The sequence below is a fragment of the Rhododendron vialii genome, chromosome 4a (assembly GCF_030253575.1).
Source record: "Rhododendron vialii isolate Sample 1 chromosome 4a, ASM3025357v1".
Classification (NCBI taxonomy): Eukaryota; Viridiplantae; Streptophyta; class Magnoliopsida; order Ericales; family Ericaceae; genus Rhododendron; species Rhododendron vialii.
In genome coordinates, this window is record NC_080560.1 from 37,062,118 (window position 1) to 37,075,518 (window position 13,401).

The 13,401-nt window shown below is 38.5% G+C and overlaps 3 protein-coding genes across 3 annotated transcripts; all 3 read left to right on the top strand.

Annotated features, from left to right (window-relative positions):
• The first annotated feature begins 755 nt into the window (after positions 1 to 755).
• LOC131324156 (pentatricopeptide repeat-containing protein At1g62590-like) lies at positions 756 to 6,456 on the top strand. The gene is made up of 2 exons (XM_058356005.1): positions 756 to 5,229; positions 5,805 to 6,456. Exon 1 carries the CDS (start codon positions 858 to 860, stop codon positions 2,385 to 2,387), a length of 1,530 nt encoding a protein of 509 aa, XP_058211988.1. The 5' UTR covers positions 756 to 857; the 3' UTR covers positions 2,388 to 5,229; positions 5,805 to 6,456.
• Positions 6,457 to 8,428: 1,972 nt separating this feature from the next.
• LOC131324158 (uncharacterized) lies at positions 8,429 to 9,109 on the top strand. The gene is made up of 2 exons (XM_058356007.1): positions 8,429 to 8,829; positions 9,081 to 9,109. The coding sequence occupies exons 1-2, from the start codon at positions 8,529 to 8,531 to the stop codon at positions 9,092 to 9,094; spliced, it is 315 nt and encodes a 104-aa protein (XP_058211990.1). The 5' UTR covers positions 8,429 to 8,528; the 3' UTR covers positions 9,095 to 9,109.
• Positions 8,840 to 13,184, top strand: LOC131324157 (pentatricopeptide repeat-containing protein At1g62590-like). The gene is made up of 2 exons (XM_058356006.1): positions 8,840 to 12,210; positions 12,749 to 13,184. Exon 1 carries the CDS (start codon positions 9,147 to 9,149, stop codon positions 10,545 to 10,547), a length of 1,401 nt encoding a protein of 466 aa, XP_058211989.1. The 5' UTR covers positions 8,840 to 9,146; the 3' UTR covers positions 10,548 to 12,210; positions 12,749 to 13,184.
• The last annotated feature ends 217 nt before the right edge of the window (positions 13,185 to 13,401 follow it).

Here is a 13,401-nt window from a genome sequence, read left to right on the forward strand (position 1 = left end):
TATTGGTATGTTCAAGCCAAGCCGAGCCGAACCTTTATATTTCGAGCCGAGACAAACCTGTTTGAGCCGAGCCCTGCTAGGTTCGAGCTCGGCTCGTTTATCTAACAAGCTACAAAATCAAGCTCAAGTTCGCTCATTTATCCTTCGAACCGAGCCGAACCAAGCCCTTACCGAGCCGAACTCGCGAGCTGCTAGCTCATTTACAACCCTACTTTAGATTAAAATCCCCTCCTCCAATTTTTTGGAATACAAACGAAAATAAGCCAATAAATTTGCCTTTATGGCTTATTTTTGTCTTAATTTAAAAATTTTGAGTTTCAATCTCAAATAATTTTTTGATTTTTCTGGTCGAGACGAACAAATAATCCATAAATTTGACACGAAACGGATAAAAGAAAAAAAAAGCCATTCGACTTATTTAACAAAACTAGACCAGAAAAACAATGAAATATGTTGGGGGTTTTTTTTATAATATTTCTGTCGCGTCTTGATTTTGTTACTCCATTAACAAGGCAAAAGTTACAAGAGAATGGAAGAGAAATTCTTTGGTAAATGAGATTGACACTTCAAAAATTGATACAGGTACTCCAAAGTAATTTCAAAGTTACTTTCTTTTTTTTTTTAAATTGCTTTCATCAATTTTTAAAATGCAAATATCATTTATCAAATTCTTTTGCTCCACAAAACGTAGAGACATTTTTTAGGGCAAAATAGGCATTTAAAAAATTAGAGGGCAAGTACTGTATGACTTCGAAAAATTTGGGATACCTGCTGAGCTTGGAATATCCTCATCCTTCGAATTCACTTGCGCAGAGAGAGAGAGAGAGAGAGAGAGAGAGAGAGCGGACGGAGAAGAGATGACTCAGATTGGGGTTTTTTCTGTAACCAGTCCCATGGAATCCGCTAATTACCGAAAAGGTAATCTTCTCTCTCCTCCCCACCTTTCATATTTTGCCCTTCATTCTCATTCCAACACTAGAAACCCAAGAAGTTCTACTCCTTCTGCGACCATCATCAGCCAAGCAAAACCCCAGCCCAGTTTTGGAAGAGAAAGCTTGTCGAAAGAAAACCCCAGGTTGGAGAATCTGCGCCCTGCGCAAGATGATGTTCCAACCATTTTAAAATTCAATAAGGCGTTGGCAATTATTGCGAAGTCAGGTAAGTACGGCAAAGCTCTTTCTCATTTCAACGAGTTGCAGTTAAAGGAGATTGAGCTAGATTTGTATACCTTCGCCATTGCCATTAAGTGCTATTGTCACCTGAATCGAGTTGGCTTTGGGTTATCGCTTTTAGGCGGTATCTTCAAACGGGGTTATACGCCTGATGTAGTTACCTTCACCACTCTGTTAAATGGACTTATCGCACAAGATAAAGCTGATGAGGCTCTTTCTCTTTTCAACAAGATACAGTTACGAGACATTGAGCTAGATTTGTACACCTTCAACATTGCAATTAACTGCTACTGTTGCATGAATCAAGTTGGCTTTGGGTTCTCTCTTTTAGGCAGCATCTTCAAATGCGGTTATATGCCTGATGTAGTTACCTTCACCACTCTGTTAAATGGACTTATCGCACAAGATAAAGCTGATGATGCTCTTTCTCTTTTCAATAAGTTGCTATTGCAAGACACCGAGCAAAATTTGTACACCTTCAACATTGCAATTAACTGCTACTGTCACGTGAATCGAGTTGGCTTTGGGTTCTCTCTTTTAGGCAGCATCTTCAAATGCGGTTATATGCCTGATGTTTTTACCTTCACCACTCTGTTAAATGGACTTATTGCACAAGATAAAGCTGCTGAGGCTCTTTCTCTTTTTGACAAGTTGCAGTTACAAAACATTGAGCTAGATTTGTACACCTTAAGCATTGCAATTAACTGCTACTGTTGCGTGAATCGAGTTGCCTTTGGGTTATCGCTTTTAGGCGGTATCTTCAAACGTGGTTATACGCCTGATGTAGTTACCTTCACCACTCTGTTAAATGGACTTCTTGCACAAGATAAAGCTGATGAGGCTCTTTCTCTTTTCAACAAGTTCTTGTTACAAGACATTGAGCCAACTTTGTATACCTTCAGCGTTGCTATTAACTGCTACTGTCATGTGAATCGAGTTGGCTTTGGGTTCTCTCTTTTAGGCGGTATCTTCAAACACGGTTATACGCCTGATGTAGTTACCTTCAACACTTTGTTAGATGGACTTATCGGACAAGATAAAGCTGATGAGGCCGTGGAGTTATTTGAGAAAGTAGTCAAAAAGGGTGAAATCAAACCCGATGAGACGATATATGGATCGTTAATAAATAGGCTTTGCAAAATGGGAAACACGGGAGCGGCTATTAGTTTTCTGAGGATAGCAGAAGGAGGTTTAAAACATGACACCATGACATAGGCCATGATCATTGACCATCTTTGCAAGGATGGGTTGGCGAATGACGCTCTCAACTTCTTAGTAGAAATGAATAGCAAAGATATTTCTGCAAATAATGTCACTTATACATCCTTGATTTATGGTCTCTGCTCTTTGCAAGCGAGGGATGACAATGGAAGTGGAGGAGTTACTTGAAGTCATGGAAGAAAGAGTTGTGGGTCCTGATGCAGTCACATACACTTGGCTCATGGAGGGATATTGTTACAAGGCCAGATGGACAAAGCAATAAGATTGTTAAAGGCCATGGGGGATAGGGGCATTCATCTAGACACATGTTGCTATAACATTTGGATCAATGGATATTGCAAGAACATGAAATTAGTCGAGGCTGTGCATCTTCTTCGAGAAATGCCTCTACTGGGTCTAAAACGTGACATCATTAGTTTTAGAACTATATTGCTAGGTCTGGTTCAGATAGATATATATGCTCCTGCCCAAGAAATTCTTAATGAGATGCAACCTGCCGACCCACATCTCGATACTAAAACTTGTGGTCTCTTGTTCGACGGCCTTTGCCAAAGTGGGCATATTGATGAAGCAATATTCTTATTTCACATGATGGAAAAAAGGGTTTAGGTCTCGATATTGTTAAATACAATGTCCTTGTTGATGCATACTGCAAGAAGAAAACACTTGGTATGATTCAAGGTCTTTTGAGGAACCCGTGGTTGAGGAAGTTGTTGCCTGCGGAATGATGTCTCTTACACAGTTACACGATATCATTCTGGGATTTCATCGAGGTTTGAAATCATTCGAGGCCAAGGGGCATCAACAGGGATATCCATATTCCAAATAGTATGGCATTCAATTCTTATATTCTTACCATTATCACATGTTGGAGATTCTTATGGACTCTTGTCTTTATCCCTTGGGATAATTATTTGATCTCCTTTCAATCTACCAGAATGAGTTCCAACATCCTCTTCTGGTGCTTCAATAATCCCACTGTTCCTTTCAATCTGTGGTTGTAAAATATCAGCTTTCTTTCTCTCCAAAGAGTCTCATTTTCACATTGGAGGCATCTTCTGGACTTGATTCTTGATAGTCAGTTCTCTCTACTTCCAACATTTCTCTCTCTATCTCTCTCCACTTATTACCCCTACTATTTTTCAAAAAACTTTTCAAATACCAAACCAAACACAGCACATGTCTTTTGAAGTATAACAGTGCTTTTGTGAAATGTGTTAAGAGTTCTACTGGCTTGTCTATGATGTATAGAGTGTACATGGAGAGGCTCACCTTTTGTTTCTTTGTTGGTGCGAGCACAAGACTTTACTTTTTGTTGCTAGTTAGTATGTTCTTTTGGCCATTGGGCTGATATAGATATGGCTCAAGTAGGATAGTTCAAGATTTAACTCTATAACCAAGCTATAGTTCGAGCCTTTTGATTTCTTTTGTACTAGTGGGGAATGTTCCCACTTGAACTTTATCTATTTCAGTAATGTAGTATGAAATGGGTGATGTGCCCTCTTGAACCCTAATTTGTGTGCAAGTGGAGTGGGTGCAGTTGGTGCCTCCCTTGGGCAAGGTTGGATTCCGTAAGAACCCATCGTCCTCCTCAAGTCCCCTAGGATATAGTAGATTAGGATTAACGATTAGCAAAAAAACTATAATTTGTATGAATTGGAGGTGGTGGCCACTTTAGTTTTTTCTTCTAGAACAGTACCTATTAAAATCTGTAGCTGTTTTGTTTTATTGTTTTTCTTTACAATGGAATCACTGGTATGCAATGGAATCTTTACATTCTTCGTATTATTTTTCATTTGAGCACCTCGTAACATAGCACAAGTTACCATGTCCTGAACTGGGAGCAAAACACATCTCTGGGATTTTCTTAACCGTATCACAAACGTGTCAGACACGGACACAACTCGCGATAACTCTAAATGATTGAATGGGGACATAGACATGCCGGGGGACACGGCTAAGAATATATATGCTATTGTATTGACATTAGGCTTGTGAACATTCTATCTAGATACAACAATTACTTATGGCTTCTTTACGATTCTTACTTTTTGCTTTTCAAATGGTATAATTGATCACTATCATATTTTGATTTCCGGGAATAAGCTTTTACTATTATAAATTGATCAATGTAATGTTTCCACCTGTGCTGAAGTTGAATCCTTGATATGTCCCTGGTGTCTTGCCTGCTTAAAATTAGTAAAATTACGTGGAGACGCCGTCCAGCATGTCCCATACTGCCATATGTGTCCCCGGCGTGTCTAATACTGATACAGTATGCAGTTAGGCGTGTCAGCGCTTTATCGGGTTGTAGATACCAGATACTGCAAGAGAATCATAAGAATAGTAATGATAGGTCATGCCAATAGAGTTTAGAAATGGAAGAAAGCCAACTGATTTATTTGTATGTACAGTAAATTTGTGTTCCATTTTTAGGCTTACCTTATGTTCATGGTAGAGGTTTTGTGGTGCAATAATGTTGCTATTGGCTCAGAGTTGATATCCATTAGCCACCATTATTACCCTAAGCTGTTGGACTATTTGCTAGTCTCATATGTGTTTATTTTTCAATGGTGAAATGTCTAGGCTTGAAACAATTTTATTCTGACAATCAAGGTCTTTATTTCCCCATGAAAATATGGTGTCAACGACTCAACTGTCAAATGCCTTGTGGTGGAATATTCAGCATATTGATTGATGTTCAAATGACTGCTTCTACTTCTTGATTATGGTGGTGTGACATCCTACTATTTGAGAACATTGTTACTGACCGTCTCATTCCACATTGTTATTCATGTGAACATTCTATCCAGATACCATCAAACTTATAAGATCAGTACGGTTCTTACTTTTTACTTGTTAAATTGTAGATTTTAATTCAGGATTATAAATTGATACCCTGGAATATGCTTTTACTATTATAAGTGATCACTGTCATGTTTCCACCCGTGTTCAAGTTAAGACAGGGGTGTCCACGAACTTTCCCTCGCGTGTCGCCTACTTAAAGTTTGTTAATGTAAGTGGACACGCCATCTAGTGTGTCCCAACTGTGTCCCCAGTGTGTATCACGCAGATATGGTAAGCAGTTAGGCGTGTCGCGTGTCGGTGTTTCATAGGTTAGTAGATACAAGATATTCAAAGAGAATCAGAAGCATACTAATTATAGGTCTTGCCATGATACTTTGAAATTGTAAGAAACCCACCTGATTGTTTTGAATGTACCGTCAATTTGTGTTCCATCTCGGCTTACCTTGTTCATGGTAGACGTCTTATGGTGCAATAATTTGGCTATTGGTTCAGAGGTGATATCCATTAGCACCATTATGTTTTCCGAGCTAGTAAGACCCGTATGTGTTTATTTTTCAATTGCAAGAATTCTAGGCCTGAAACAATTTTATTCTGTCAATGAAGGTTTGAAATTCCCCTATGGAGCAATGCTGTCAGACGACTTGATGTGGAATGTTCAACATATTGATCTGATGTTCAAATGGCTGCTTCTACTTTTTTGGTTATAGTTATACGACATTGTACTGCTTCGATTATGTATAAGCGACCATTGTTACTGACCGTCTCAGCCACGTATCTCAGTTTTATTCGGGGGGGAAGCAAGTACAAAAATGAAGGGTGAATGGCGGCGTACGAATTGGTCAGATTCGAACCGACGAATTGAGTTTTTGCGGACCCCTACCTTGGCCACTTGGTTGCGGTTCCCTATCAATTCCATGTCTTTCCCATTCTCTGACTTCGCTTCGTAGGGTACTACAACCCGGAATAAACGATGCTGGAATGCTTTGGGAGGAAGCATAACATAGGGGACATTGATTATTATGATAAATACTTTGTAAAACTTGAGAATCCAAGACTTCTCCCTACCCAAACCCTTTCCGGGGCGACAATATGAAGATGCATCTAGGGATTTGTTGATGGTCCACGACCCAGAAAGTATGGTACTACCTCCGTCCCAAATTGGATGTCATTTTTTGATATTCGTGTCAATTTTAATTACTTATATCTTTCAATATAGATCTAAAAAAATATGCAATATGAATTTTGTTTGATAGTTCTCGATTAGTTCTATTATACAAAGTTTTTAGACTCATAAAAAAACATTATAGATTGAAAGATATAAGCGATGAGAATTGATACGAGTTTCAAAAATTGTCATCCATTTTGGGACGGAGGGAGTATGAGTTTTGCCCAACAAAGCCCATTATGAATCTTAACCACTAGTTGCTCTCATTCTAGAACTATCAGATTTAAGGGCAGTCATCACATGTATACAAGTGAGAAAACCCATTCCATGTAGACAATTTGAAATATGATATTATGTACTCCATACAACGAGATAACTGATCAAATCGCATTGCGAAACTCTTAAACCCAAATTCAAATTACATCGTCTACGAACAGTGAAGTAACACTCGATTGCGTTTGCTGCACGTAGTTGTAAGGATACAATCGTATAAAGAACATGAGATGAGCGGGGACATAAACAAAAACAAGCGGGGGAAATGGATCATGTTTATTCCAAAAAGTTCCCATAGGCAGACATCAAAGGGGAGGACAATATAAGTCACAAAGTGACTCTTGGGCCTAGCTCAAGCGGTCATGTAGCTCCCCTTTGGGAGAGGGAGGTTGTGCGTTCGATGCCTAAGGAGAGGAGGTCACCCCTTGTGGTAATCACTAACTATTAACTCTATTGATGTATATTGTATGAAAAAAAAAATAAAGGTTTCAAGTGAAAAGCCAAAAACCTTGGTAAATTTCAATATCCCCAAGATCGAAATTTAGATTAGGCGGAAGATTACCAGGGGTATTTCACCCCACATATTCTCGTTCAAAATGAAACTCGACAACCATAGGAATTGCATTTAAAACATGGAAATCAAAGGGTAGTGCAAGGGCTGACCTTGCATAGATATCAACATCTAAAACCGTAGGAATTGCATCTAAAAGCAGTCTTGTTGGCTTCACGACAGATATGGAGGAGTCGCGCAGCTTGAAATTTTTGGTGATGGTCAGTTCTAGATTCTTGCATTAATTGAATTTCATCTTCAAAATAAACTTTAGGCCCACTAGAAAATGTAGAGTCTGATGTGCCGAAAAAGGAGATGACTTTTTTAACGTTTAGCATCAAATTTTGTATTTTTCTTTCATGGTCGGACTTGTTCATATTGTAGCACTCATCAAGTAGAACCAGCATGCAGAAAATCAAGTTAATTAGACTCCAAAAATATCTAATCGGAGCACATTTATTTTGAAAAAATAAAAGAGAGCAAGGCAAGCAGGGTAAGAGCATCGGGCTCTTGTTGTGCACTTTGGTGTCAGATTTTATAGAGATAATAACAATTTGCAATTTTTTTTGCTCCATTTGATCACTTTAGGGACTACTTTAGATAAAAATCCCCTCCTCGAATTTTTTGGAATACAAACGAAAATAATCCAATAAATTTGTCTTTATTCTAAAACTTTTGAGTTTCAATCACAAATAATTTTTTGATTTCTCTGGTCGAGACGAACAAATAATCTACAAATTTGACACGAAACCGATAAAAGAAAAAAAATAAGCCACTCGACTTATTTAGCAAAACTAGGCCTGAAAACAATGAAATATGTTGGTTTTTTTTATTTTTTATTTTTTTATATTTCTGTTGCATCTTGATTTTGTTACTCCATTAACAAGTATTGATTTTTTGTACCAAAAAAAAAAAAGGTCTTGATTTTGTTACTCCATTAACAAGGCAAAAGTTGCAAGAAAGTGGAAGAGGAATTATTTGGTAAATGGAGTACTAGCACTCCAAAAATTAATGCAGGTACTCCAAAATTAATGTAATTTCATAGTCATTTTTTTTTATTTTTTGGGTACTTCTATCAATTTTTGGAATGTTAATATAATTTTCCAAATTATTTCGCCCCGCAAAACGTACAGACATTTTTAAGCGCAAAATAGGCATTTAAAAAATTAAAATTTTTTTTTGAAAGAATAAAAAAATAAAAAAATTAGAATGCAAGTACTTCGAAAAATTTGGGATACCAGGTGAGCTTGGAATATCCTCATCCTTCGAATTCACTTGCGCAGAGAGCGAGCGAGAGAGAGAGAGAGAGAGAGAGAGAGAGAGAACGGACGGAGAAGAGATGACTCAGATTGGGGTTTTTTCTGTAACCAGTCCCATGGAATCCGCTAATTACCGAAAAGGTAATCTTCTCTCTCCTCCCCACCTTTCATATTTTGCCCTTCATTCTCATTCCAACACTATAAACCCTAGAAGATCTACTCCTTCTGCGACCATCATCAGCCAAGCAAAACCCCAACCCAGTTTTGGAAGAGAAAGGTTGTTGAAAAGAAAACCCAGGTCGGGGAATGTGCGCCTTGCGCAAGATGATGTTCCAACCATTTTCAAAATCAATAAGGCGTTGGCGATTATTGCGAAGTCGGGTAAGTACGGCAAAGCTCTTTCTCATTTCATCGAGTTGCAATTAAAAGACATTGAACTTGATTTATACACATTCAACATCGCAATTAACTGCTACTGTTGCGTGAATCAAGTTGGCTTTGGGTTATCGCTTTTAGGAGGTATCTTCAAAAGCGGTTATTCGCCTAATAGAGTTACCTTCACCACTCTGTTAAATGGACTTATCGCACAAGATAAAGCTGATGAGGCTCTTTCTCTTTTTTACAAGTTGCAGTTACAAGACATTGAGCTAGATTTGTACACCTTAAGCATTGCAATTAACTGCTATTGTCGCGTGAATATGGTTGGCTTTGGGTTATCGCTTTTAGGCGGTATCTTCAAACGCGGTTATACGCCTGATGTAGTTACCATCACAACTCTGTTAAATGGACTTATTGCACTAGATAAAATTGTTGAGGCTCTTTCTCTTTTCAACAAGTTGCTGTTACAAGACATTGAACTAAATTTGTATACCTTCGGCACTGCAATTAAATGCTATTGTCGCATGGATATGGTTGGCTTTGGGTTATCGCTTTTAGGCAGTATCTTCAAACGCAATTATACGCCTGATGTAGTTACCTTCACCACTCTGTTAAATGGACTTATTGCAGAAGATAAAATTGTTGAGGCTCTTTCTCTTTTCAACAAGTTGCTGTTACAAGACATTGAGTTAAATTTGTATACCTTCGGCATTGCAATTAACTGCTATTGTCGCGTGAATATGGTTGGCTTTGGGTTATCGCTTTTAGGCGGTATCTTCAAACACGGTTATACGCCTGATGTAGTTACCTTCAACACTCTGCTAAATGGACTTATCGCACAAGATAAAGCTGATGAGGCTCTTTCTTTTTTCAACAAGATACAGTTACGAGACATTGATCTAGATTTGCACACCTTTAGCATTGCAATTAACTGCTACTCTTGCGTGAATCGAGTTGGCTTTGGGTTCTCTCTTTTAGGCAGCATTTTCAAACACGGATATACACCTAATGTAGTTATCTTCAACAACCTGTTAAACGGACTTCTTACACAAGATAAAGCTGATGATGCTCTTTCTCTTTTCAATAAGTTGCAATTGCAAGACATTGAGCAAAATTTGTACACCTTCAACATTGCAATTAAATGCTACTGTCACGTGAATCGAGTTGGCTTTGGGTTCTCTCTTTTAGGCAGCATCTTCAAATGCGGTTATATGCCTGATGTATTTACCTTCACCGCTCTGTTAAATGGACTTATTGCACAAGATAAAGCTGCTGAGGCTCTTTCTCTTTTTGACAAGTTGCAGTTACAAGACATTGAGCTAGATTTGTACACCTTAAGCATTGCAATTAACTGCTACTGTTGCGTGAATCGAGTTGCCTTTGGGTTATCGCTTTTAGGCGGTATCTTCAAACGTGGTTATACGCCTGATGTAGTTACCTTCACCACTCTGTTAAATGGACTTTTTGCACAAGATAAAGCTGATGAGGCTCTTTCTCTTTTCAACAAGTTGTTGTTACAAGACATTGTGCCAACTTTGTATACCTTCAGCATTGCTATTAATTGCTACTGTCATGTGAATCGGGTTGGCTTTGGGTTCTCTCTTTTAGGCAGTATCTTCAAACACGGTTATACGCCTGATGTAGTTACCTTCAACACTCTGTTAGATGGACTTATTGGACAAGATAAGCTGATGAGGCCGTGGAGTTATTTGAGAAAGTAGTCAAAAAGGGTGAAATCAAACCCGATAAGACGATGTATGGATCGTTAATAAATAGGCTTTGCAAAATGAAAAACATGGGAGTGGCTATTAGTTTTCTGAGGATAGCGGAAGGAGGTTTAAAACATGGCACCATGACATAGGCCATGATCATTGACCGTCTTTGCAAGGATGGGTTGGCGAATGACGCTCTCAACTTCTTAGTAGAAATGAATAACAAAGATATTCGTGCAAATAATGTCACTTGAAGTCATGGAAGAAAGAGGTGTGGGTCCTCATGCAGTCACATACACTAGGCTCATGGAGGGATATTGTTACAAGGCCGGATGGACGAAGCAATGAGATTGTTAAAGGCCATGGTGGATAGGGGCATTCATCCAGACACATGTTGCTATAACATTTGGATCATTGGATATTGCAAGAACATGAAATTTGGCGAGGCCCTGCATCTCCTTCAAGAAATGCGTCTACTGGGTCTAAAATGTGACATCATCACTTTTAGAACTATATGGCTAGGTCTGGTTCAGATAGATAGATATGCTCTTGCCCAAGAAATTCTTAATGAGATGCAACCTGCCGACCTACATTGCGATACTAAAACTTGTGGTCTCTTGTTCGACGGCCTTTGCCAAAGTGGGCTTATTGATGAAGCAATATTCTTATTTCACATGATGGAAAAAAGGGTTTAGGTCTCGATATTGTTAAGTACAATGTCCTTGTTGATGCATACTGCAAAAAGAAAACACTTGATATGATTCAAGGTCTTTTGAGGAACCTGCGGTTTAGGAAGTTGTTGCCTGCAGAATGATGTCTCTTACACAATATCATTCTGGGATTTCATCGAGGTTTGAAGTCATTCGCGGCCAAGGGGCATCAACAGGGATATCCATATTCCAAATAGTATGGCATTCAATTCTTATATTCTTACCATTATCACATGTTGGAGATTCTTATGGACTCTTGTCTTTATCCCTTGGGATAATTATTTGATCTCCTTTCACCCATTTGGAAACCAAAGATTTTACTGGGGCATCAAAGGTGCTAACTGTCATAAGTAGCAACTTACGGGTTTAATAATGCTAGCTATATTGATTCTGTCACGTTTAATCATGTTGTTTCGTCATGTTTTGCTGCAGTGACGTTAGTCATGTTTTCCTTTAGTTTGTTTCAATCATTTCTAAAGTCTGAAGTTACCCAGTTAAATTTTTTATTCATCACCATGGTGTCCAGCGACCTCCATGATAGTCCTTTGTGCTGACACTGCAAAAATTCCTAATGAATTTACGACTGTTCTTTTTGCTTTTAATTTTGATGAACTATGGTATTTCCATGTCATTCTATGCTGTACTGTTTATGCATGCTACTCTGTATTACCGAGATGGAAAGGGAAGGATCAGGTAGAGCAGTTAGTTTCTAGCTTTAGGAACTTAAGTCTGCACAATTATATCGCTCAGTGAGTTTGAAGCATTCGAACTTAAAGTCTGCACAATTATATTGCTTTTAGAGGAAATCTGGTTTCATTTGTATGTCCTTAATCCAGGCTAGAGTATTATGCAGTATCTATGGAGAATAGACACCTTGCCAGAGGTCAGCTACCAGTGTTGGAAGCTTCTCACACACCAGCACTCCCTGGACACTCTCCGGACAACTGTTCCACGTTCAAAGTGTAAGTGTCCAAAAGTTTAAAATTCTGTTCTCTTGGACAATCTGGGGCATGCTTTGAATACCTTAGAACACTCTTTAGAGGCTTGCAGGACAAGTCTTTACTGTAGTGAAAGCATCTGATATTCTTCATTTTGTGTCTTAGATTATGGTTGATACATTATAATGACAAGTGCATGATGAAACACCTTATGTTGGACAATTATTAGGAATAATGCAATGACAGTTGGCAAATAAGAATTTTAGTTTAGTTGCCTTATTCTTGTTATGGTCTTTTTTTTTTCACTGCCACGTATTCGAAAGATTAACATACAGATTTGTATGTCGTATACCTAATGTGTCAAGTCCACCATTTTTCAAAATCTGGTAGTTGGTGTGGTGGTATCCTGTCTGTGTCTGTATGCCATACTGCAACATGGTGCACAGTAAATACATAATCAAGTTAGATATTGAGGATTGATGTTAAAGCTCTTAACCCTCTGATTTTGACTTCTATATCAAGTTCTAATTAGCACTCTTATACTGATAATATAATGGTGCAGGGCAGGGGGAGTTCAAATGGAAGGGGGAGGTCAAGTGGAAGGGGAATGTCAAGTGGCATAGGACGGTCAAGTGGAAGAGGAAGGTCAAATGGAAGGGGAGTTCAAGTGGAAGGGAAATATGTCAAGTGGCATAGGCTTGATGTATGTTGCATTCCACTGATCTTTGTTGTTTGTGTACATTTTAAGAACCTGTCTCATATAGCACAGAGTTCCAGACTTGGGTTACCCTTACTAAAATACAGTTTCGCACGATATGGTACCTTACGGTTTATAAAACGGGGAAATTTAACTCAATTAAAGACTAATGTAAATCTTAACAACTTATGTACATTGATCGTAGATGATTGGTTCAGTTGAAAACTTGAAGCCATCTACTATTTGGCAAGTTTGCATGTCTTTTGAAGTATAACAGTGCTTTCTTGAAATGTGTTAGACTTCTACTGGCTTGTCTATGATTTATAGGGTGTACATGGAGAGGCTCACCTTTTGTTCCTTTGTTGGTGCGCGCACAAGACTTTACTTTTTGTTGCTAGTTAGTATGTTCTTTTGGCCATCGGGCTGATATAGATATGGCTCAAGTAGGTTAACTCTGTAACCAAGCTATAGTTCGAGCCTTTTGATTTCTTTTGTGCTGGTGGGGAATGTTCCCACTT

Coding starts and splice junctions, on each gene's coding strand:
- LOC131324156 (XM_058356005.1), top strand. CDS start 858: ATGACTCAGATTGGGGTTTTTTCTGTAACCAGTCCCATGGAATCCGCT.
- LOC131324157 (XM_058356006.1), top strand. CDS start 9,147: ATGGTTGGCTTTGGGTTATCGCTTTTAGGCGGTATCTTCAAACGCGGT.
- LOC131324158 (XM_058356007.1), top strand. CDS start 8,529: ATGACTCAGATTGGGGTTTTTTCTGTAACCAGTCCCATGGAATCCGCT.